This window comes from Agelaius tricolor, unplaced genomic scaffold (genome assembly GCF_023055355.1).
Source record: "Agelaius tricolor isolate 1412-34295 unplaced genomic scaffold, bAgeTri1.0.p SCAF_37, whole genome shotgun sequence".
In the NCBI taxonomy this organism is placed as follows: domain Eukaryota; kingdom Metazoa; phylum Chordata; class Aves; order Passeriformes; family Icteridae; genus Agelaius; species Agelaius tricolor.
This window is the reverse complement of record NW_027269297.1, coordinates 1,574,496-1,598,968: the sequence shown is the minus strand read 5'-3', so window position 1 is coordinate 1,598,968 and position 24,473 is coordinate 1,574,496. Positions and strand designations below refer to the sequence as shown.

Below are 24,473 nucleotides of genomic sequence, written 5' to 3'. Positions count from 1 at the left end.
TGGACCCTAGAGCACCTGCACCCACACTAAAATCCAGAGATGTGTATTTGAATAACTACTAGAAAACAAACCAAATAATTTAAACCAGTTAAAGAGTCAGAACATTTTCTTCACACCAAGTAAATAATTTATGGGCAGAGCTATAATAAAAAAAAAAAAGCCCTCTCCAGGCCTGTATCGCAGGAAAACATATCAGGAATAAAAGATCACATTTCAGACTCATAAATAAATGAAAAACAAAGGGTTTTTTTGGGGGGTTTTTTGGTGTTTTTTTTTTTTTTTTTTTTTAAGAATAAGAATAAGAATAAACAGAAAGGAAAGTATTTCCTTCCCAGCTCCCAGAGCTGACACAAAGACCCTCAGTGCACTGGGCAGATCATGGCCAAGGGACCTTCCTCCCCATCACCCCTGAAGGGATCTGATATCTCCTCCTCCTCCAGAGATGGACACCTGGATCCAAACCCTTGGCACAGCCTTTTGCGTGGTACAGCCTTTAGACCCATGAATGCTGTGCTCCCACTGTCTTTGCAGCTCCTAAAGCCCCCAAGCACTGGGAAAGCAGAAAGAAGAGATGTCCCAATAATGGGAGTGACAGCCAAAATGAGTTTCACCCTTTCATGAAACTAAAAGCTGACAAGAAACTGTTTCATTGTGTTTCAGCTGGGGCAGCTGACAGGGACTCTGAGCTTGCAGCAGGATCCCTTGGAGGGGATATGATGTGACACAACTCACAGGCACCTCCACCAGCCCGCCCAGAGGATCCGTGTGGGGTTTCTCCCTATCTCACCCCATCACAGAGGAGCTCTGGTGTGCCCACTTTCAGCAGTGAGGATGAGGAGGCTCCCACCTTCCTCCCCAGCCAAGTGCCTCTGGCCATGGCTGATGCCTTGGAGTGGCTGCCTAGAACCGAGGCTAGACAAGATTAAGAGAATTAAAGTAGATATTTGTGGTAATTTCATATCCTCTGAAGAAAGAGAGACACAGTTCTCCCAGGATTTTAGAAGCTGTGGGGAACTTAGAAGAATTCAAACAATTATTATCTCTCTTTCTGTAACCATTGTTTATAGATATAATTCTCCAGAGTGTGTTATTCATGGTTCACCAATAGTGTGACAGAAGATTCCTAAAGGCCAAACAGGTCTTAGGTCCACCATTGTTTCTATAAGAAATGTAGATTTCTAATAATAAAGTGTCTTTCCATGCCTTCTGATGATGGAGTATCTATCACCTTTGGCTGTCCCCGATCCCCCTTTGGTGATAGGTATTTATGAAAGGCCTTCAACAGGGACACCTTGGGCAGTCAGAAGCCTCCCAGAGGCTGCACCCAAGATGGACAATGGTCACAAATTTTTCAGACAGATATAAGTTTAGTCTATTTGCATAGCAGGCATTAATCTTCCAGTTACAGCTTCAGTTAATGAAATCATACGCCCTCAATATACCCCCAATTCACTTTTGTTTATACTTTTTGTGTCCTGAGCTGTAGGGTGTCCTTGGATCGCAGGCTTAGAAGGATTGCTTTGTCTGACCAAAACATGAAGACAGTTGCCAATACTTCATGTGGAGCGTGGGAGACGGTGTCAGGAGTGGTGGGGCTGGGATGCCTTGGGAGAGCTCCCCAGTTTAGGTTACAGTGAGAAGCTGGAGCATTCTCCCAGGGTTCCCTGCCCCTCAGTATAAATGGCATTCTGTTGTCATTGTTCCCTCCCCGCTTCCAGAATGTTCTATATTCCCGGATTCCCCACTGGGCTTCCCCAGAACACCACACCCTCCCTGCTCCCTCATTGGCCAAAGCTCTATCACCCCACTGTGACCCCTCCTCCCGTCCCTAGCCCCATTGGTGTGTTCATGTCCTGACCACGCCTACCCTGCCCCAGTTATAAACCCTGGACCCTCTCTTGTTCTTGGCTCTTCATCCCTGCATCCTTTTAATTGTGGTTGTCCTCCTGCCCTGTCCTGGACCCTTGTTTCATCCCTAAATAAATCCTATTGGATTTTCCATATGAAGACTTCTCTTAGTTCACTGGTGAGGCATTGAATACAACATCCAGGCTTGGGTGTCTGGTGGGCTGAGGGAACTGTTCAGGGCAGAGACTCTCTCAAGAAGGTGGGCACCCCGACAGTACCTGCCCAGGGTGTGGTATTGCACTAAATAGTTATTTAGTTGTTTGCACTGGGTGTTTTGGCAATTTGCACTGTTCACATGATTTGTGTATCACATAGTTTGTTCTTCCCCCTTTCCTATCACATGGTTTCTCTCTTACCCACCCCTATCCCCAATACCCCCCTGCTGGTCTATTCCCTGGTCAGTCCCTCCCCTTGCCCCTCTCTACTGGTATCCCATTGGCCGTGGTCCTCCTCTGCCCCCCATTTCCCTGGGCATAAAGGTCTCCCACCATCAGACCATGCCCTCTTTTCCACCTGGGAAGTCACCAGAGGTGTCCCTGAGCAAGTCAATAAACAGAGGATGCCCATCCCCATGTGGAAAACAGCGCTTCTCCATCCTTTGCTTTGGCCTGTGTAACACTGTGCGGGCCAAGAGTGGACCCAAACAGCCCACCCAGACATGGTCTTACCCTGGGGGTCTCCCGCAGTGGAGTTGAGACTTACACACGAATGCAGTACAGGATTTGTCAAACATTAAAGACAAAGTCCCGGGGCGCCGTGGCCACGTACCTCGGGGCCGGCTGCGGCGTTTCCGTCTGCCCACGGAGGTGCTGCGCAGCGCGGGCTGCAGCTGCCCGATCTCGATGGGCGTGTTGGTGCGGAAGCTCTCCTTGAACTTCTGCATCAGCGACTCCACCGTCTCCTGCGTCACCTCGGGAGCTGCAACACCAGCAAAGGGGCTGTGGTTACAAAACAGCTGGGCCACCGTGTCCCCTCTGCCCATGAATCTTTTCCTTGTGTGAGCTGGAGCTGGGCCCTGTGGTATTTTCAGGGTCTCCCATGGCAGGAAGGAAATGATGAATCTGACTCCATGTTCTTAGAAGGCTAATTTGTATTATGTTATGTTATATTATATTATGTTATATTATGTTATATTATATTATATTATATTTAATATATTATATTATATTTAATATATTATTTTATATTTATTTTATTATATTACATTATACTATATTATACTATATTATACTATATTACATTATTCTATATTATACTATATTACATGATGCTATATTATACTATATTGCATTATGCTATTTATATTGTGCTCTACTAAACTATACTAAAGAATACAGAAAGGATACAGACAGAAGGATAAAAGATAATTATGAAAAACTTGTGATTCCTTCCAGAGTCCCAACACAGCTGGACCATGATTGGTCATTAAGTCAAAACAATTCACATAAAACCAATAAAACAATGACCAGTTGGTAAACAATGTCCAGTGCTGCCATGCTGGGAGACAGGGGGAGAGCATCCAGCCAGCCAAACCAGGCAACAGAGAAACAAGGATCAAACTCCCTGCCTGAGTTAAGTGCCAGCAGTGGGAACCATTTCAGAAAAGCTCCAGAAAGAGAGGGAGCTAAGGGACCAGCTGTGTAATGTCTTTGAATTTTCCAGTACCAGGCTCCCCCAGGAACCACAGATCAAAGACAGAGCTCCCCAAAGCCCCTGACGTTTACAGCAGGCACAGCTGAATCCTTCAGTGTCAGATGCCCCAGCAGGCAGCATCATGTGAGGAAAAAATATATCCAGAGCAGAGAAATGGTCTCCAAAGAGCATCCAGGACCATCCCCACAGCACACATCCCCCTGAGGTGCCAGGGAAGGATGCTGGGGTGGCTCAGCCTCCTGCTGCCGTGTTCACAGGGGGAAGTCTGACCCTGCAGCTCCCTTGCCCAGCAGAATGCGTGGCAGGGCCTCCCCTGAACAGATGGAGAGTTATCCAGACCTTGGGGCTGTGTGATACAGGACTTGGGGAGGTGGGGCAGGGAGCTCTGGAGTGGCTTGCACAGCCGAGGCTTATTTACTAAAAGGAGGCCAGGAGGAGGAGGAGGAGAAGGGGACCGTGCCTTCAGCGAGGATCAGCAGTCTCATGGCCCTGCTGGGCTGATGGGACCGTGGTTACTGTACCCATCTGGCCACCACACTGGCACAGCCATCCTGGGGCAGCTGCTCCCACACCTGTCAGTGGAGCAAACACCAAGAAAGGGGGAGTGGGGAGGGAGGGGGGTCCCTCAGCCCCTGGCTGTTTGGGATGATGCTACAAATAGTGCAGGAATTGGGAGCAAAGGGCTGGTGCAGCTCACTGCTCTGCACGGGTGTGCCAGCACATCATTGCATTGGCTTCTCTGAGCCCCTGAGCTCAGGGGTTTGGAGAAAGGAAATGGGAAAGGGAAGCAGGAGGGAGGAGAGAAAAGTAAAGCAGGGGAAGAAAAGGGAAAAAAAAAAGAAAGAAGAGGGAAGGGAAAGGAAAAAAAAAGAAAAAAGGAATGAAGGAGAAATGAGAAAAGACTCTTGTTGACATGATATCAGCAGGAAGAGTTTGGCATGGGTGGGCAGCATAGAAAAAACCCTCAGTGACAAATGAAAGACAGCAGAGCTTCAACTGTGTGAGCATGAGGGGTGAAGGATGAAGGGAGAGCCCTTCATGCACTGCCAGCAGTGCCAAAAGGGAGAAAGAAGAGACCACTGCACCATAATGGAATGAGACAGCACTTGCTGGGGCTGTTCATCACATCCATGAGAGAGACTGCAAACCAAACTGCCCTCTGGGCCTCCCCATGGCAGCCCTTGGGGGTTCCAACTGGTCAGAAAAGGATGGGAAGAAGCACTACTGTGGGGTAAACAGTGGCCTTAATAATTTGCTTTAATTACAAGCCAGCCCTGCACTGGTCAGGCAGTTGGATTAGCTGATCCTTGTAGGTCACTTCCAACTGAACTGCTCTTCCTACACAACCCTGCAAGCCCCCCTGGACTGCCTGTGCCAAACTCAGGCTCAGCCAGCAGCTCCTGGCACCTCCACAGCTCCCACATGCTGCTCCCCAGCACGACACAGCCACGTCAGCCGTGCCCAGGCGCCAGCTCCTCCCAGCGCTGGCCGAACACGACGCATTCCAGAGGAGACAGGACTGTCCTCCCCTCCAGCACAGCTTGCCAAACGCCTTCTCTCCCCTCCCCAGCTCCCAGGATAAATCCACCCGGGGCTGCTGAGCTCACATCTCCGTCACTGTGCTGAGAGATTCTCCACCCAGCCTGGCAGAGGTGGTGGGATCCGCCCCGAGGCTTGGCACGAGGCTGTGATCTCCATCTGCCCCCAGGAGCAGGGGAATCACGAGGCTCTCCAGCCCCCACAAAATCAGCTTCTCTCTTTGGCAGCACTTTGAGGACACAGCTGAAGGTCACCCTACCTTTGCAAAGCACAGCACACATTCCTGACGAACACCTCCCTCCTGTCCACCCCCATATTCTATTTGAAAAGAAATTTGCTCTCCTTATGGCTCCCCTATTTGTTTGCACGTCTCCCACAAAACAATTCCTACCCAGAGCCATTCTCTCCTCCTTCCTTTCTGCTGGCACAAATTGCAGTGGGAAAATATGTTGTTTGGCTTTAAAATTACAATGACAACAACAACAAAAAAAGTAGTCATCAGCTGAACAATATGAGCAATGTTTGGGTAAAAAATATGTTGCAATGGAGATGGGAAGCAGCAGCATCATTCCAGCACAGCCAGGAGAGCTGCACCCTCCCAGACACACTGCATGGGTATGGGGGGCTGCTCTGGGGACATGCCACAAGCAGGATCTCACCATCCCTGGGGGCATTCCACATCTCAGAGTCCCAGGCTTGGATCAGTACAACCACTCACAAACCCTGTTTGAGGTATGAACTATTTGTGAGCCCCCACCAGTCACACTTGGGTGTTGTCTCCACTATTCCAAGACATTCTTAAGGCACTACAAAACCCCTCTGACTATGCAACCTGTTCCCAGCCAGCAAAGCCAGGCAGTGATGGAAACACACCTTAGGTCTCAGAAAAAAGCTCTCAGACTGGCTGAGGTGTTTTAGTCTTCAGATGTGGCCTTGAGAACCCCAGTGGAGCAGCTTCTCCCCAAACCAGGCTCAAACCTCGTGGTGCTATTGGGTGGTGGAGAGCTGGACAGTCCTACAGCTTGGGTTTTGCATCTGATTAAAACAGAACAATGAGGTTTGTGGTCTGCAAAGGTGACAGCTTCCCTGAGCCTCAAAGTCCTTGGTGTCTGGCTTAAAGGTTCTTTTCCTGGAGCCACAACCACCCGTGCTCTCCTCACACAACACCTGCATGTCCACAGCAGCTTCTATCAGAGCTTCCCACACTAGGTATGGACTAAACCATATTTCTATAAATATAGAAGTATGGACTTCCCACACTAGGTATGGACTAAAACATATTTCTATAAAATACAGGTTTTTAAGCATCTGGTTTTCCCATTTCTCTCTTTGATTTCTGGCTGTCAGAAGGAAAGTTATTGATCCCTCAATATTAACAGTGGCCACAATGCTCCCAGAGTTTCACAGAGATGAATAACTCCAGAGCATCTCAAGAGCTGCTCGACTGAGCATTTTGCAACAAGACAAACTCAATCAAGGACTAAATGGAAAAAGTTTGGGCACAATTAGAAGTCATGGTCAGTGGGGTTTTTACCTCCTGACCTGCATGGTAAAGTGGAGGATGCAGCCCCCTCACCTCAGGCACTGGCTCTTCTCAAAGACTCTCCTGCCCTTTCACTGACCACTTCCAGTGTTTATCAAATAATCTGCTTTTTCTAGAAACAGGGCAGGGGACTCTCCTGAGAACCACTGACATGGGCTCTAAAGGTCTAATAAATCACCACGTCCCTAACACACCATGGGAACACCAGGGAAGTGCCAGTTTAATAACGTTATAATTGTTTCCTCCAAATCAACTCCCTGATATTCAGCAAGCCCATTTTGATGTTTCTCGATCAATATTTTAGAAATTTCTGTTCCACAAAGCATTTCAAGAAATTGACTTTCTGATCCTATTTTGGAACAAGCATAAATTTCACAATACTGGAAGTTTTCCACATGGTGGAAACCCTGATTTCTCACCAGCTCTAAATAATGGGTGTTTGTTGCTTTCCGAAGCATGAAATAACTAACGGTGTTTGTTCTGAGACTGGGATGTGGACTGATTTTCAACAGTGCCACCCTGAAGGTACTGAGCTCCACAAAGCACAGAGCTTTAGTAGCATAAAATTAGGTAATTACACTGATGCTGATGTGATGACAGTGGGAGAGATTTGTACAACAACTTCGCACGTACTCAGAGGAAAACACATCTGGGGAGCCACATCCTGCACAGAGCAAGGGAATATGGCAAAGGCAGGAGGAACACTGGGAACTTCACCTCTCCATGTGTTTCTCCAGCCACCAAACTTCTCTGGAGCAGGACAGCCTGTCCCCTTTGGTCCCCTGATCTCCAGCAGTCCCTGTCAAGTGCCACATGCAGCCACTGTGTCCATGAAACCCAGGAAAGCTGCTGGTTGCATTCCACAGCCAACTCAGGACATATAAATCTGTTTTATTTAAATACATATATATAAATATATCTCCATATATATACTTTTATTTAAATGTATATATATGGATATATACAAAAAACATCAAAAGCAAGGATGAAGGAGGATCTCCAAATAGCTCTTTTATGAAATGGGGCTCTCACACAGCAACAGAAGGAGAGAGGAACCCAGGAACATTTTGAAAACAGCCTTGTATTCCATGTTGACTTTTTCTTTCTTCTCTCTCCTGGCTCTTTTTGTTGAGTTTTAAAATAGAGGCTGTATACATCTTTTTTAGCACAGCTATTAATATATAGCTATTAATACACAGCTATTAATATATTAATAGATTATTATATACATTAATAAATCTGTCGCTATAAAAATAGATCTTTATACGCAAAAATCTGATTTCAATTGCAAATTGGAGGGGGAGGGAAGCAGAAGTAGAGATAAAGTTTTATTCAAGATGTCTCCTTTGAAGGAAACTGAACAAATGTACTTTCCTCCTTCATATATTCATGAGATGACTGCTTCCCTACCCTGTTCTCCACCACCCTCAGCTCCGGGCTCGGAGCCAGCACAGCCCTTATCTGGTACGAGGCAGGGGAAAAAAAAAAGTCCTGATAGGATCAGAAGTTTTCAGTAGTTTAACAAATCTGGGAAAAAGTCTCCATTGGGTTCTAATAAAGCTTTAGGAACGTGACAGGAAAGGGGATGCTGGGAAAGGCTGGTGTGCAGTGGGACGGAGAACAGCATCCTGCAGTGGGGACAGGGACCCCAGGGCACCCCAAAACCCTTCTGGACATGCACCCACTGTTTGCTTTTCACCTCTATTGCCAAGCTTTGCCATTTCCCCCATCTGCACGGAGCAGGAGAGAACATCTGCAGCTCCCATGCTCACTGCAGCTGGGTGGGCAGGAGCTGGCAGGGCCCCCATCCCACTGGGGAGGGACGGGCAGAGCTGGAGCCCACGGCAGCACCCACCCGGCACCGAGTGCCCTGACCCTTCCTCATCCTCTCTCCAGTCACGGCGCTCAGTCACTTCCCAGCTAATTGCCTCCACTCATGTGTGCAAACTCGCCGTTTACCGGGAAATGTCACGGAATGTTAATTTCACTCGGAACGCGCTTCCATGTTTTTATGATGGGAAATGAATAAGCATTGTATTAATAGCATCATTTCCAACTCCAACCGCAGCCGTGGCCCCGTGGATGGAGGCTGTGAGTTACTCATCACCCTGCACATTCCCTGCCTCTCCAGCTCCCTCCTTTCCCTCTCCCGCCCCGCTCCCCCCACTTCTCCTGTTGGTAATTAAGATAATGCAATGTAATTATCAACATATTAGGAAAGATCAAACGCTGAAGAGCTGCGGTCCAACAGTCCCGCCTCTGCTCACACCTCTGCCTGGAGAGCACATCTTGAAAACTGATGGGTCCCTGCACTTCTGGGGCTGCTCCAGCTGCTCCTTCCCAGGAGCTGTTTCTGGCCAGGAAACCCTCAGCTCTTCATCAGGGCAAAGACTTTCCAGCACACCCCTCCCCTAACATGTACAGGGCATTTATTTCTGTATCCCATTTGTCCTGCAAGGAAAAACCTTTGGTGGTGGGGTGCTGCCCCATCTCCCCCCTGCCCAGCACTGAGGATGTCCAGTCCAACAGAGACTCCATTTCCAATTTTTTCAGCCCTAATAAAACCCTTAACTTAGGGGTTTTTATGAGACATCATAACTTTTTTGCTTAGGCAGCCAGCAGAGAGGATGAGGGAAGATGGGCAGACCCTCAGTATCAGCTAATGCTCCTCAAGTTATCAAATAATTGAAAAGTTAAATAAGAACCCTCTGGAGGAAGCTTCCCGATTTGGTGCTAATGGGCACACGGAGCAGTCAGGGCTAATGTTGCATGGAGAGACACTGGCTCAGAGCACAGCACTGACCTCCAGCTCCCTCCCTCCACCACACAGCTTATGCAGCTCTGCAGAGCCAGAGGAGACATTCCCCATGGAGCCAGCTGGGGCAGGGACTCACTGAGGGCAGGAAAATGTCCCATCCTCATCTGTCTGAGGAGCCACTGCTGGGGGATGACCCTGGAGGCAGCAGCACTTTGTCAAGTGAGTGTGAGCAAGTGTCAGCACCACAAAGGATGGACCTGGGCAGGACAGGGCTCCAGGAACAGCCACAGCTGGACAGTACGGGTGGGAAATGTGGCACAGTGGTCCCTGGCCAGTCTCCACCACTCCCCAGCTCCATGCTCAGCAGCATGGTGCAGAATGCAGAATTAACTTTTCAGTTAGAAAATACATTTCCTCTGCCCAGCGGACAAGGTGACATTTTTCACAGGAGTGACAATGCTGTGCCATGTGCCAGGATGAATGAAGGAGAGGTGCCAACACACAGGAGAAGGACAAACTACCAAAATCTCTCAATGTGGCCAGGAGCTTCAGCTCCAAAAGCAGCACCAAACGGACCAACGACCTGGGAAGGGTGGAGGCAGCAGATAATGAGCTGAGAGCTGGTTTGTTGGCTCAGGAGAAGACCTGGGAACACCCAGAAAGCCCAGGATATCAAAACCAAACCTATTCCAAGCCACACAGGTAAAGAAGTGAGGCTGCTGAGCACTGCCACACTCACAGGAGCCAGTGGGAGAGTCGCAGCAAACGCGGCAACTCAGCGGGGCCGTCAGAAAGGATTGATTTGAAGCACCTTGTTAATAAGTTTCCTCTCCCACTGGTCCTTCAGGGAGGTCAGTGCCTAATGATAAATGGGGCTGGAAGGTGCCTGCAGACCCAGTATCAGCACAGGTGCCCAGCCTCAATCCATCTTCCTTAGGAGCCAGCTGACAAAACCGTCTCGGTGCCGTAGCCAGGTGAAACACAACCGGTGGGAAGAGGACACGCAAACAGAGGGAAGAGGTGGTGCTGCAGCTGCCCTCCCTGCTCCCTTCCCCATAAAACCCACAAGTCTGGGATGGAATGATGGGCAAAAATCTCTACATGCCAACTGGTGGAGGCCAGTGCCACTAAAAGCCAAGGAGAAAAAGGGCTGAGCGCTGTGGTTTAAGACAAACCCATCACTTGCTCAGGTGACAGATCCAGAGCAGCCTCAGCCCTGAGCCCCACATCCCAAGGGCTGAGTCCCAACCAGCATCTGTGTACTTCCAGTAGAAATGGGGAACATTGTGGGATTGTTCTCCTTCATCCCACATCCTCTTCTGATCAGTCTGACTTCAGAAACCAGTGGTAGGTTTTCACTCCATGCTGATCCCATGGAAGAACCATCCTTGGAAGTGTCCAAGGACAGGTGGATGGAGCTTGGAGCAGCCTGGTCTAGTAGAAGATGTCCCTGCCCATGGCAGGGGGTTGGAACCAGATGATCTTTTAGGTTCCTTTCAACCCAAACCTTCCAGGATTCTGTGACAGCCCCAGTCAGAGCTGAAGCTCTCCCAGGTCCTCTGCATTGCACACAAGATGCAACCCAGAAGAGAAACTCAGGAGAGGCAAGGACACCTGAGATCCCCAAGGCAAGTAAACAACCATCATATTATTTTTTTAGATTTTCCATCAGAAGAAGAAAAAAAAAAAGAGAGGGAAAAAAAAGAGTCATCTTGAAGCTAATCTTGGTCAACAACTGTCCCACAGCCCAGCTACACTTTTAAATAATGTAGTGCTTTATCAAACATTCATAGTGATGCACAAAGTGATGAACAATGTGTGCCTGGCATTTATATAAATATAGCTCCTGATGGCTTATTTTCCTTGGACAGCCAACACTTCACAGCTTATCTTCTGTGAGCTTGTGATTTCGCCTGGATGGAAAACACTTTGGACACCTGGGGAATCAGGGCTACTGCACATGAAACTGCCATGACATCCCCCCTGGGCATCTGCAGCCCCACAAAACTTCACAAAATTCCTCATTCAAGAGCTGCTGCTGACTTGAGGAGCCAGAAGTCAACCAGCTGTGGCTGGAAGAGGGGGCAACCAAGGGTATTTCTTCAACTTGGGATGTTGTGGAGTATCAGGATGAGACCAATCCAAGCCTTGCAAAGCAGCAGGACTTCACAAATCCAGTGTCTCTTCAGATGCTCAGCAAAATGCTGGCATAATAAACCACCCTGCTTCTGTTCCAGTCCCTGTGGCACCATTCAAAGCCACTTTTCCAGCTGCTTCTTCCCTCCTCTGTCTCATCAAATTAATGAGCAGGTTGTAGCAAAGAGAGGGGAGAAAACCATTAAAACTTATCAGGAGCCCACCCCAGCAGCCTCTTCTCCACAGCAACAGTTGCCATGAGCCAGGAAGAGCCCTGGCTGACCCTAGGTGTTTAAACCTTAATTAGTTATTAAGCATGGGCCACAAAACCCATGAGCCAGGGGGTGCAGGACCAGAGGAAAGCCCCAAACCCCAGGAGGGCCCCTGTCCCTTCTGAGCCATTCTTAGAGGCAGGACTGTGCTGGAAATGACTCTTGTGGGAGAGATGTCCTGAGGGTGCTCCCACACATCTGTGATGCTGCTTGGATCACTTCCTTGGGGGTGTGAGGGAGGGGGACCCTGTCCTGCAGCCCCACCATCCCTCTCCCCACACTCAGATTTAGGGTGGAGGTAATCATTTCAATGGGATGAACAAAACAAACCTAAAACTCCAGCCTGGCACGTCTCCATTGAGATCTCCAAAGACAGTTAATACATTAATATATTAATTATGACTGTGTTTATCTCTGCAAAGCACAGCTTTTCCCTGGCAGGTCAGGACATTTCAAATCCACACTGAAGCCTGAGCTGGCATCACCACAGAAGCAAAGACCCAATGGCGTGGCTGGTGTAACCTCTCTAACTGGGGCCCTCATTCCCTTCATTAACACATTCAATTCAGTCCCAATTGAACGTGCTGGGCTTGAAAACAGCTTAAACATCTTTATTAACTAGAGACACTACCTAAGCATGTCTGGAAGTGCCTCCTTGAATTAGGAGCCAATTCCTGCCCTGTCGAGCCCCCACCTTTTTTTTTTTTTCTTTTTTTCATTTCTTTAAAGCTTAAAGTTGCAGCTGTTTTTTTTTCAGACAGGGCTAGAGGACTGTGAAAAACCACTTTTCACTGGCAAGCTATGAGAATATACATTTTCAAAGGTCCCTATAAATTACAGGAGGAGTTGGCTGGGATTAGAGCCGGGAAAAGCTGATCACGTACAAAGAGGGTCACGATCCCATCAGGTCACTGGAGAGGAGAGCCCCAAGACACATCAGATGCTGGCCTGACGCAGTGTCCCATTTTAGCCTCCAGCCCCAGCAAACGTTAAGCCATCAGTTTATTTATTAAAGGCTCAGAAAGCCTCTGGTTAATGCTGGGAATCAGGGTGGAACTGCAGCTGACTCCTTGAGCCAACAGCAGCAGCAGATGGGGGCTCCCAGCCCCAGCATGGGCACCAGGGATGGCACAGCCTGGCACAGCCATGAGCCCAGCCTGGCACCAGTGTGCCCTCAGGGACTCCAGGCTGTCACCTCAAGGACATCATTATCAGGCCAGACACCCAGTTCCTGTTGCCTGAGTGCTGTCCCTTCTCCAGCATGGAGAGCAGCACCATCACCTGTCCATAGCGAGGGCATGGCCCCCAACTCACACCCATCTCCAAATCTCACCTCCAAGACACTTATCAATGAATGGCAACTCTAGGGAACAGCTTGACTACCTGCCCTCCTCTTGCACAGCTCAGCCCCCAAAATGTCCCTTTCCACAGCCCCAACATCCTGCCCTGCAGCCACAGCACTGCCTTACCTCTCCCCAGAGGAGTCTCCACTGGAAGGAAAAACAATTCTGAGATGCAGCCACCACAACAGCTCCTCCAGTGCTTGTGGGAGCCATAGGAAGTCTCTCTTGCCCTCATCAGGATCCATCCCCTGCTTTTTGCTGTCACCTCAAAGCCATTTGTCCTCCCTGCCTAAATCCCTTCTCCCACAGTTCTCCTGGGCTGCACCACCCAGAGCAGCTTGGCTGGGAGCCTGGGGGCACCACAAGCCCTGACATCAGCAGCTCCCAGTATTTCCTTATGCTGCCCTGCCTGCTCTCTGCCTTGGCTCCCTTTCCAACCCCTGGACCATTAAATGACATGGCCAGGGCTATCAGAGCAGCCAGTGGCAGAGTGGAGCTGGATCCACATCTCCAGGTGCACTCTAGGAGCCAGTTCATCTTTCAGGAATGCTCAAAAAGCATCTCACTACCACTGCTGAAAAAAGCATCCATGGATTGAGTAAGAGAAACTTCAGAGGTTTACCTGAGCCAACACAGCAGGGGAGAAGTAAGTCCAGGAGAGGAATTCAAGATGAGTGCCCAAACACAGCTTTGATATGCCCATGGTATTAATCATTGGAACCATCAGTAATAAGTCCTGGCTCCTGTCTAGACTTGGAGGCCATACCCAGACTGCAGAGCCTGTGAAGCCAGCACAAAGGCCTGCTTGAAATGTTCTTTTTTCAAACATGAAAGAACCTGAGAAATAAAGATGGGTCCTTTGTTGCAGGAGTGGAATTGCAGACAGTCGATTTTCAAGTCTGATTTCTCCTCAGTTTTCACCAGGCAGAAGTTCTATTCCTTGCTGATCCTTAGGAGATTTGGTTTGGCAAAATCTTCTCTGAGGAACTTGTGGGTAATCCCATACTGAGGTTGCTGGGCTTTAGCTTTGTTTGCCAGCTCCATCGCTGTGTATCCAGACAGGGATGGAGCAGTGCCACCTGCAATGCACTGGGCCCAAAGTGCCTCCAACAGGACTTGGTGGCAAAGAGAAAGGGCTCCTGCTGCTGTAGGATGAAGCTGTGTCTGTGAGGATGAGAGCTGTGTGCATTAAAAGAGAAAAGCACGTGAGGAATTCCCAGAGGGATGGAGCTTGAGTCCATCTGCTTGAGAAAAGCAGGAGAGCAGAACTCATGAGGAGCATGGACTGGAAACTCCACAGGGAAGTGAGGACAGAGGAGGTGAGGAAGTGACAGCACCTGCACAAATCCACCCAAATTCCCATAACCACTGAACCCCATGTACATACTGGGGCTGAGTTCAGAGAGGGAGGGTCTCCCCAGCAAAGACCAAGACCCCAGAAACTGCACCCCACACCACAGAGCCCACCTGGCACCATGCACACCCACTGAGCACAGAACCCCAGAGACCTGTTCATTGCCAGAGAGAGCCCAAAGCCACGAGGAGACAGAGCAGTCCCTGCTCCATCCCAGCTCAGGGGATCCTTCTGGATAATTAGGACAGCCTGGCTATTGCTTCCTGCCTCGCTCCATTTCATTTTATTATTAATAAAAAAAAAAAAAAAAGAGTACTTTTCTACTTTTCTTCCTAAACTGCCTTGGATTTTTCTTCTGTCTAAATTCATCTGGGCTCTGTACAATGTCACCAGGTCAGCTTGTGCTCCTGCTGCAATTCTAATTTTGTCAGCTTTACATTTTCTAGGCAGTTGGGAGATTTTTCTTTCTTTGCTCTCTTTTTTTTTTTTTTTTCCCCCCAAGTCAAAAATGATTTTGCATAACAGTAATAACATTAATGGTCCTGCACAGTGCATCCAGATTACAACTGCAGCTAGGGAGAAATAAACATCTCATCTTTGCCCTGCTGTTTATCTCCCCACAGCAGAGCCTGGTATCAGGTCAGAACCTGTAATTTCATTAACTTTATCACTCAGACACGCTTGTTGCTAGATGTCATTATTCAGCACATCACTCCTGTGTTTTGTTTGTGCTGGGATTCACTTCAGATGCTCTGCCACCACATGGGAGCATCCCTCCCATCCACATCACTGCCTGAGCTGGGGAGGAAAGTTTGGCTTGCTGAGCTGTGATCTGAAAAACATTTGTGCTGCTCAGGCCTCCTGGGCAGGGACTGCACAGAGCAGAGACATCCAGAGCAATTCCCTGCCTCATTCCCTGACTAGATACATCCAGAAGTGGTGAATAAAATAAAAAAAAAATTAAAAAAAATTTAAAAAAAAACCACAGAGAGAAAAATTGACCCAACAGACACCAAGAGTGGGGTGTGCAAATCCCCAGTGCTGGGAGGGAAGAGCAGCTGCAGTGAGTCAGGGCCCAGCACAGGGGGAAGCTGCAGCACAGGCAGCTGGGGGGTGAGCAGAACTGCTCCATCTCCATTGGATTTGCCATCCCTGGTAATTAATGCTGGGAAGTGACACTTGAAAGAGCCTCTGCTGACAGCCCCTGTGACGAGAGCGTTTGGAGCCCGCTGACAAGTCCCAGCTGATGCCTTATCACAAGGCAGCTCAGCAAGGAGAGCTTTTCCCATAGGAGCTGGTGGATTCCCTGGGATGCAGGCACAGCTCCACAGCCATCCCCAGTGAGCACAATGAAACCTGGCAGTGCCAGCTGGGCACCAGGGAAAGGCTGATCTCACTGTGGCACTACAGCCACGCTCCAGCTGGGTGTCCCTTAATGCCTCCACCTTCAATCCAGCTGCAAAGCCAAGCCCAAGCAGAACTGGCTTCCAGTCCCTGGGGATCTCCAGTACCTGGTGTCTGCTCACACCAGCTGCAGCTTCTCCACCCCACATGCCCCATCCCCACAGGAACCCAGCAGTGACTGCTGCTCGTGTGCAGGGAGCAGCATGTCTGAGCCACCACATTTCTCCTGCCTGTGCCACCAGGTCAGAGTGGAAAGCCCACAGCACATCTATTTATATCTGCAGTCTAGAAACCCTAGATCTGAACCACAGCCACCTCATCCTGGGCAATGCAGGCTCTAAGCAGCTTCAGCAGGGAGGAGTAAGCAGCACAAACCATAGCTTGGCTCCTTGAGCAGAGCCTCATCCAAGAGGGAAAAGTGCCCATCTGGGAGGAAGCATACGGTGAAGTGGCACAGTGTGGAAGGATCAGACTAGGCAAGGCACAAAGCCTGACAGCATCACAAGCAGAGCTGGTGGGAGCATTTGGGAACACCTCTCCCAGCTCAGGTATCCCACAGGCACCATCCAGCTTGGGGCAGGGGGTTCAGTCTGTGTAAATTCATTATTGCCAGTTCCTGAAGCCCTTGGATAGTTTAATATTCTGCTCTAGATCTTGTTTGCTATTTTGTTTTGAAGAGCACTGAAATGCAGTTACTGCTGTCTTCCCCACTCACACAACTCTAAATAATTTATAGAAAAGCAAAACAAAGAAGAGAATATGAAAGAAGAAAGAAGGTAGCTCAGTTATGAGATATGAAGGCTTTCATTTGTTCATTCTCACTGAGCAGAGGGTTGAGGAAACATCTCTTAACCCCATGGGCTGGTAACAGCCAGACACACACCAAGAGATGCCAACAGGGGTGCTCAGAGCAGCACTCGAGGATGGCAGATTGATCCCTGGCCACCTCCAAATCTGTTTGAGCAACAATACCCATCACAATCAGCACAGTCTTGTTTAAAAGGGGAAAGAGTAAAGAGCATTTTAAGGGTGGAAGATTATCAACCTCAGCCACCACTTATGACCATCACAGGGGCAGGGAGCTGCTTTCCAGACACACTGCACCACCTAGGCTATCCCTGGCTCTTCCATGGAGACAAAGAGAGTCCTTGTCCCCATCCTTGCCACTGTGGCTGCCAGGTCTGTCTGGAAAGCCCTCACAAGAAAGGAAAGATGGTTCAGCACCACGCCAAGATCCCTTCCCTGCACAGAGCAAGCCAGCACATCCCTTCCTCGCTCCTGCTGGAGTCACTCACAGCACTAATATGCTTTGCTTTTGTTTATTCAAATGCATTTTTACTGTGCATTGCAGGTGAACAATATTAAATGGCTCATAATAACATTTCAATAAGCAGAGGTGGGTGTAGCAGCTTCTGACAGACAGATTTTCCAAATGCAAGCAATCAAGCACGCCTCAGCCGAAATCCCCCGGGGAACGCGCCGCTCCCTGTCAGAGCTCAGTGAATCCCTCTGGGTGTCAGAGCTCAGTGCATCCCTCTGGGTGTCAGAGCTCAGTGCATCCCTCTGGATGTCCAGAGTTGCCAGGACCCTGCCAGGGGTCTCAGAGACCCTGGCACACAGCCCAGAGCACCTGGGGATTGGATTATGACCCAAGGAGCAAATTGCCAGCTTTGTATGAGGACCTGAAAGTCACAGAAGTTTGAATAGTGTAATAATAAAATAATCACAGGGTGAAAATGTAGATTTTGGGGTTTTTGGTATGGGGGTTTTGGGGACAAGATGGAGGAACTTGGGCGTGTCCAGTCTTTCTTCTTCGTCTTCTTGGTCTCCATTTTCTGCAGTGATGTTGGCACTTTGGGATTGGTTTAGAATAGAAGTGCACTGTCTAACATAGGTGATAGGTATGGGAAAGTAATTGTAAATAGGTTATATGTAGAATAGAAGTGCACTGTCTAACATGGGTGATAGGTATTGGAATTAAGTGTCAATGTGTTATATTTAGAGTAGAAGTGCACTGTCTAACATAGGTGATAGGTATTGGGAATTAAGTGTCAATATGTTCTATGTAGTTTGTAGTATAAAAGGACAACACCACCTCAGGGGCGGTCACAGTGCCTGTGGCTGCCCTGCTGAGCAGATCTCGGCTGGGCAGAAAGAAAATTTTACAGATAAGAATTAATAAACAACTTCAAGACCAAAAACCTGAAGAGCTCTGACTCGTTCTTCAGCCATGTGGGCCGAAACAGAGACCATTCCCACATCTCAGGGCAGCAATTAACAACCAAAAACCCGAGAGCTCCCCAGCAGAGCAGAGAGAGAAAAGCCACAAACCTTTCTTCTCGTAGTCAGGCTTCTCCTCCCCTCCCCTGCCCAGGCTCTCCAGCGTCCTTGTCACCTGGCTGCCAAACTCATCCTCCCTGGCGCTGGGCTCTGCCCGCCGCGGCGTCTCCTCCTCCTCCTCATCCTCGTAGTCGTCCAGGATGGGCGTCTCGCGGATGGGCACGCCGATGACGGAGTTGTGGGCCTGCAGGCGCGAGTTGCGGAAGCTCTCGCGGGCCTGGGGCCCCAGCAGCACCGAGGGGATGTAGTGGATCTCGTGGGTGGCCTCGGTGCTGGCGCTCTTCTGCGGGATGCGGCGGCGCTTGTGCCAGCGGCGCTGGGCGTACAGGGCCACCATGAACACCAGCAGCAGCAGCAGCAGCGCGATCAGCCCGCCCTGCAGAGAGAGCACAGCGCACTGTCAGGGGGGCACGGGGGGGTGAGGGGGACTGCAGGGTCCATAGAATCACAGAATGGTGGGTGGGTGAGATCCTAAAGCCCATCATTCCACCCCCCTGCCATGGGCATGGACACAGAATTCACAGAATCACCAGGTTGGAAGAGACCTTCAAGATCATCAAGTACACCCCAACCCCTCACCTAAACCCTGGCACCCAGTGCCACATCCAGGCTTTGTTAAACACACCCAGGGATGGTGACTCCACCACTTCCCCAAGCAGCCATTCCAGAACTTTATCACCCTTTCTGTAGAAAACTTTTTCCTGCTATCCAATTTGAATTTCCCTTGGTGCAGCTTGAGGCTGTGTGCTCCGGTTCTGAGGATGCAGCCCAACCCCAACCTGAGCACAGGCACCTTTCAGGAGCTGTGCAGGTGATGAGGGCACCCCTGAGTCTCCTTTGCTCCAGGCTGAGCACCCCCAGCTCCCTCAGGGGTTCCTCACAGGGTTTGTGCTCCCAGCCCCTCTCCAGCCTCGTTGCCTCCTCTGGACGTGCTCAAGCATCTCAATGTCCTTCCTAAACTGAGGGGCCAAGACTGGACACCATCCACTAGGGCAAGCTTGTTTCACACCCCATCCAAACTTGAACACTTCCAGGGATGGTGCACCCACAGCTTCCCTGGACAGTCTGTTCCAGTGCTTCAGCACCCTCTGATAAACCCCCAGAGCACCCTTCCATCCACAGCCCCTGACCACACACAGGTGGGTTCCTGGAGCAGCCACCTCCCAGGTGTGAGGTCATGGGCAGGTAGATGAGGATGCCAGGGGTGGATTTCAGCTGGGAATAGCACAGTGACACCCCCAGCTCAACTCTGACCATTCTCACAGGGACTTTGTTCTTCCCACCTCATTCCTTGGAACCCCCAGGACCCCTACGTGGGAAAAAGGGAATGGGGATGATCACACTCCACCAAACTCATTAAAACAATCCAACCATCACCCAGGAGCAATAAAGCCTTAGCAGAGACACACATTTCCCAAAAACGCTGGTGCAACAAATGGCCCCTCACAGGCAATGCTCCCAAGGCATGATTACCCCAGCTGCAACATTTTTGGTCTGATTTCCCTGTGGTTTCAAGATCAACTGCAGAGCTGGGGCACAGCACAACATATTCCAGACTCAGACCTTCTCTACTAAGGTCTTGTTTTTCCTCTCCTAAAAATACAGCTCTCAACAAAGTTAACATTAAAAATAAAAATCTTTAACAAAAAAAAAAAAAAAAAAAACTTCCAAATATCTGTATGTACATGGAAGTAGCACATCCTCTCAAGGGAGCCTGGCTAGGGAATAGCACAGGGAGCCAGCCCTGCCTCTGGCTGCTCTGGAAGTTAAATTCATCCCCACACACGCAAGAGCTGTGCCTGTGCCAGCTCCCAGCCTCTTAATCTCTGCAGCATCAGAGCAATTTTATCCCGTGGCAGACAAGCAAGGCAGGGCATGTAAATCAGGAGCAGCACGAGCGACCAGGGCTTTGCAGCATGACAGGAACAGCCAGGGCAGGGCAGGCGTTCCTTGGGCACCTGGGATGCCACGGCCCGGAGCTGCACCCGAGCTCTACAGCAGAGCAGAGGCGTGGAAATTCCCTCTGCATTCCATACAAAGCACCAGGCTGCACCTGGAGCACGGCTCTGACTCCTAAACAGGAGCAGCTGTAAGGAGGTGAGTCGCTCTAGGACACAAAATAAAATGATGCTGACACTGGAACCTCCAAGGTAAAATGAAGGCAGTTTATGTTCTGACTCCAACATTTATAGATTTCCAAAAGTGACAGTGGATTGGAGGGTGACAGTGCCACCTCTCCAATGACACTGGACAAACCAGCAGTCCATCAAATTTGTCCTCCTCCAGAAAAGAATGTAAAACAATAAGTTATATCCAGAAAAGCGCGTGAGAAAGCTGGTTACAAGAATGTAAACATCAGAAGGCTTAGAAGAATTTAAAAAACCAGGGTGACAGTGGTGGCAGTGGAAAGTTTCACAGGATGAGCAGCCTCAGGAGATGTTTCCCTGCACCACAACCTGCCACAGAGGGGCCCAGCCCAGCACGCCCCACATCAGGATCCCCTCCTCTCCTGAAAACTTTCCTAAGAGATGCAGGACTCAGGGGTTCAGACACTGCTCAGCTGGAGCTCCCCAGTTTGCACGATGAGCACCATCAGGAAAGGTGTTTTGCTGTCCAGAAGTTCTCAGGGATCCCTGCATGGCAGAGGGGCAGGGCTTGGTGAGCTGGCCAGGTTTGTGTCCTGCAGTACCAGGACACTTCAAGGACCAGAGGGATGGAGACCTATTGCAAATCAACAGTAACTCCAACGTTGGTGAGGGAGAGAGAATGACTCCATGGATATCAGAAGGTTCATTAATTACTTTATTATACTATATTATTCTATACATCTAAAAATGAATCTGCCAAGCACTCAACCCCACACACACTGCACAGAATCTCGTGACTGTCACCCAACAGTCCTGACACACACACACACCTGGCTCTGATAGGCCAAGGAAACAAAGCACCATCACTCTGGGTAAGCAATCCCCACTTTGGCACAAACACAGGCACAGCAAATGATAACTGTGTTTTCTTTCTCTGAAGTTCAGAGAATGTGAAACCCAGAAATATTCTTGGGAAGATGTGCCTTGCTTTTCTCTGTGGAGAGAAATGTGGGCCTGCAAAGACCCACCACGGCCTTCCATGCCCAGAAACAAGAACCAGCATGGACACCTCAGCCTGAGAGAGCAGACAGGAGTTTCCTTGGATTTGCACAGTGACTGATGCATGGAGACCTCAGAGCATCACAGGAGCTCCCTGGCATCTCCTCAGAAATCCAGTTTGCAGGAGAGAAACCATGGCACACCAGAAAGGAGGACAGGCCAGGTTACAAGGACACAGCAGGGCCACGAACTTCAACACAACAAACCCCACTGCAAAGCCAGGTCTGGATCATGTGCCAGCATCTTTACAGCAAAGAGAGGGTTCTCATGGTCCAGAAGGGCTTCAGAACATTTCTGGATGTGTTTGCTGGGAAAAATCTTCTCCAAGGCCTTCACCACCAAATCCCTGAGCTGCCCAGCTGGGTATCACTCACTCCTTTGTGCACTCTGCCACTGGAAAGGGCTGCAGGGCAGAGCACTCTGCACACATGGGCACACAGGCACTCACCCTCCATGGGAAAGCAAAACCAGAGACATCCCAGATGCTCAGAAAAGGTCAGAGTGATAGAAAAAGCCTTGCAGGAGGAGCAGCTGTGCCAGCTGGAGCCGAGGAAGGGCTTTAGGCACCCCTGGCAGGCCTGGGGCTGTGGATCTTCCTGGCTGGGCTCAGCTTACATTTACCCCTGGGAAATGTCCTGGAGACAATAAACCTGTTGGCAGGTTTATTGTCAAAAAATAGATTTTTGGGGTTTTAGAAAGGGGGCTCAGGGTCCCAAGATGGAGGAATTTGGGTGTGCCCTGTCCTTCTTCTTTCTTCTTCCTAGCTCCCATCTTCTGGGTGATGCTAGCACTTTTAGATTGGTTTAGAGTAGAAGCTCAGTGTCTAACATAGGTGATAGGTATTGGGAAGTTATAGTAAATATTGTACACGTAGTTTTTGGTATAAAAGTTAACATCGCCTCTGAGGACGGTCCGAGTGCCTCTGTCTGACCTGCTGAACAGACCTTGGCAGGCCAGAGAAAGAATTTTATAGATAAGAAACAATGAACAACCTTGAGAATGAGACCAGAAGAGCTCTGACTCCTTCTTTGACTGCCGGGCTGGGAAAAGAGACTTTCTAACACATCTCAGGGTCACTGTGAGCAGCAGAGATTCTGAGAGGCTGGGAATCTTTATTTAAAGCTCTCTCTGCTTGGGAAGACCTACAAGAAGACATAAAGACAGAAGAACCTACAAGAAGACATAAAGAGGTTCCTGGTGTGCCGTTCCCCCTCTGACTCAAGAATGACAGGGCTGGCTCAAGGAAGCCAAGGGCTCCCAGCCCAGCTCCAGCTCCCACGTCCTTAGGGGATGAGCCAGAGATCTCTGCTCTGCCAATGTCCCCTGGGAAAGCCTGGGGGTGCCTGTGCCAGCCCCCTGGGTGAGCACCAGGGGCTCATGACAGGCAGCTCAATTTCAGCATGCTCCTTTAGTCCCTGACCCCTTCCCTGGCAGCTGCTTGTTTAACAACACCACACACACCTGGAGAGCTTCCTGGGGAAAAAAGGGGGGGAAAAAAAAATAGTCAAACTTAGGAGGCGTTCAAGCCAGCCTCATTTTAATCTATTTTTCGTGTTAAATTATCCAACTGAGGGAGCGGGAGAGAGAAAGGGGAAAGAAGGGATAATATGAGAAATGTTTTATTTGACAACGTGTCATTGGGAAACTGATTATTTCTGTCTCCGAGCTTTTTAATATTCCCAAACAATGGCCGAGCCGCGTGGGGATTTGGTATTCTAAGGCTGGATTTATAATACTCTGTTCTGCAGTGATAAGAACACGGGCCTTTAATCCTCTGAGCTGTGAACATGCATATTCTCCCACGTAATGTCCTTCCTGCCATGCTCCTGCTGCCCTGGGCTGGCCAAGCAGGGGCCACCAGCACCAGAACATTGCCAAGGCCCACAGGAGAGGAGAAGGAAAAAATGGTGAAGGTGCAAATATTGACTTAAGAGTAGCAAAAACAGTTATTACAGTCAACAGAAGGGAGAAGGAAGATGGGGGAGAAGAGGGATGGTGGGAACAACCCACGTGTGGAAAGAACTGCAGGGCTCATGGCACCAGAGCAAAGCTCAGCTGAAGCTGAAGAGCAGCAAGGCTGGTGTTGGAAAATTCCAGGAAATTCCTCTGGCTGCCCTGGAGGACTCAAGACCCTGCCAATGGTCTCAGAGACCCTGGCACAGAGCCCAAGACCCCTGTGCTTTTGATTTAGCCCTTGGAAAAAACAATTACCAACCTTTATATGAAGAATTACAAGTCAAGAGAGTTTAAGTAGAGTAATAGTTGGTTTGTCACAGGGTGAAAAATAGATTTTTGGGGTTTTGGAATGGGGACTTGGGGTCCCAAGATGGAGGAATTTGGGTGTGCCTTGTCCTTTTTCTTTCTTCTTGATAGCCTCCATCTTCTGGGTGATGTTGGCACTTTTAGATTGGTTTAGAGTAGAAACTCACTGTCTAACACAGGTGATGGGTATTGGGAAGTTATAATGTAAATAATGTACACATAGTTTTTAGTATAAAAAGATAACACTGCCCTGAGGACGGTCAGTGTGCCTCTGTCTGTCCTGCTGAACAGACCTCAGCAGGCCAGAGAAAGAATTTTATAGAGAGAAACAATGAACAACCTTGAGAACGAGACCAGAAGAGCTCTGACTCCTTCTTCAACTGCTGGGCTGGGAAAAGAGACTTTCTAACACATCTTGGGGTCACTGTGAGCAGCAGAGATTCTGAGAGGCTGGGAATTATTTGAAGCCCAGAAAGAAAATCAATGGGAGAGGCCACCCTGAAGCCCAAGAGATTGGCCCCTCACATCAATTATGAAGGCTGCCCAGCTGTTGGATTGGAGGGCCGTCACTCTGTAGGAGTCTCTGAGATGCTGAACAATTTCTGGGCAGCAAGAGGATGCATTGCTGCTTTGAACACAGCCCCCAGCCTGCCCTACCGAGCCAGGGAAAGACAAGGGAGTCCCACTGCTGCTCTGGAGTCCAGAAAAAACTTCCTTATAGCAGCCTCTGGCCTTTCCAGCTCTGCTCCCCACAGTGCTGGGATGTGCTGTGATCCCTGGCAGGAAGCCCCTGTCCCTGCAGTCACACAGTGACA

General features: G+C 49.4%; 1 protein-coding gene across 1 annotated transcript in view; it reads right to left on the bottom strand.

The window, feature by feature from the left end:
* Positions 1-24,473, bottom strand: part of ASTN2 (astrotactin 2) — a 351,565-nt gene that overhangs the window by 246,843 nt on the left and 80,249 nt on the right. The window contains exons 3-4 of the mRNA XM_071453747.1: positions 18,242-18,626; positions 2,677-2,826 (exon numbers count right to left, since the gene is read on the bottom strand). Coding sequence (XP_071309848.1) covers positions 2,677-2,826; positions 18,242-18,626 — 535 coding nt within the window. The remainder of the gene's footprint in view (positions 1-2,676; positions 2,827-18,241; positions 18,627-24,473) is intronic.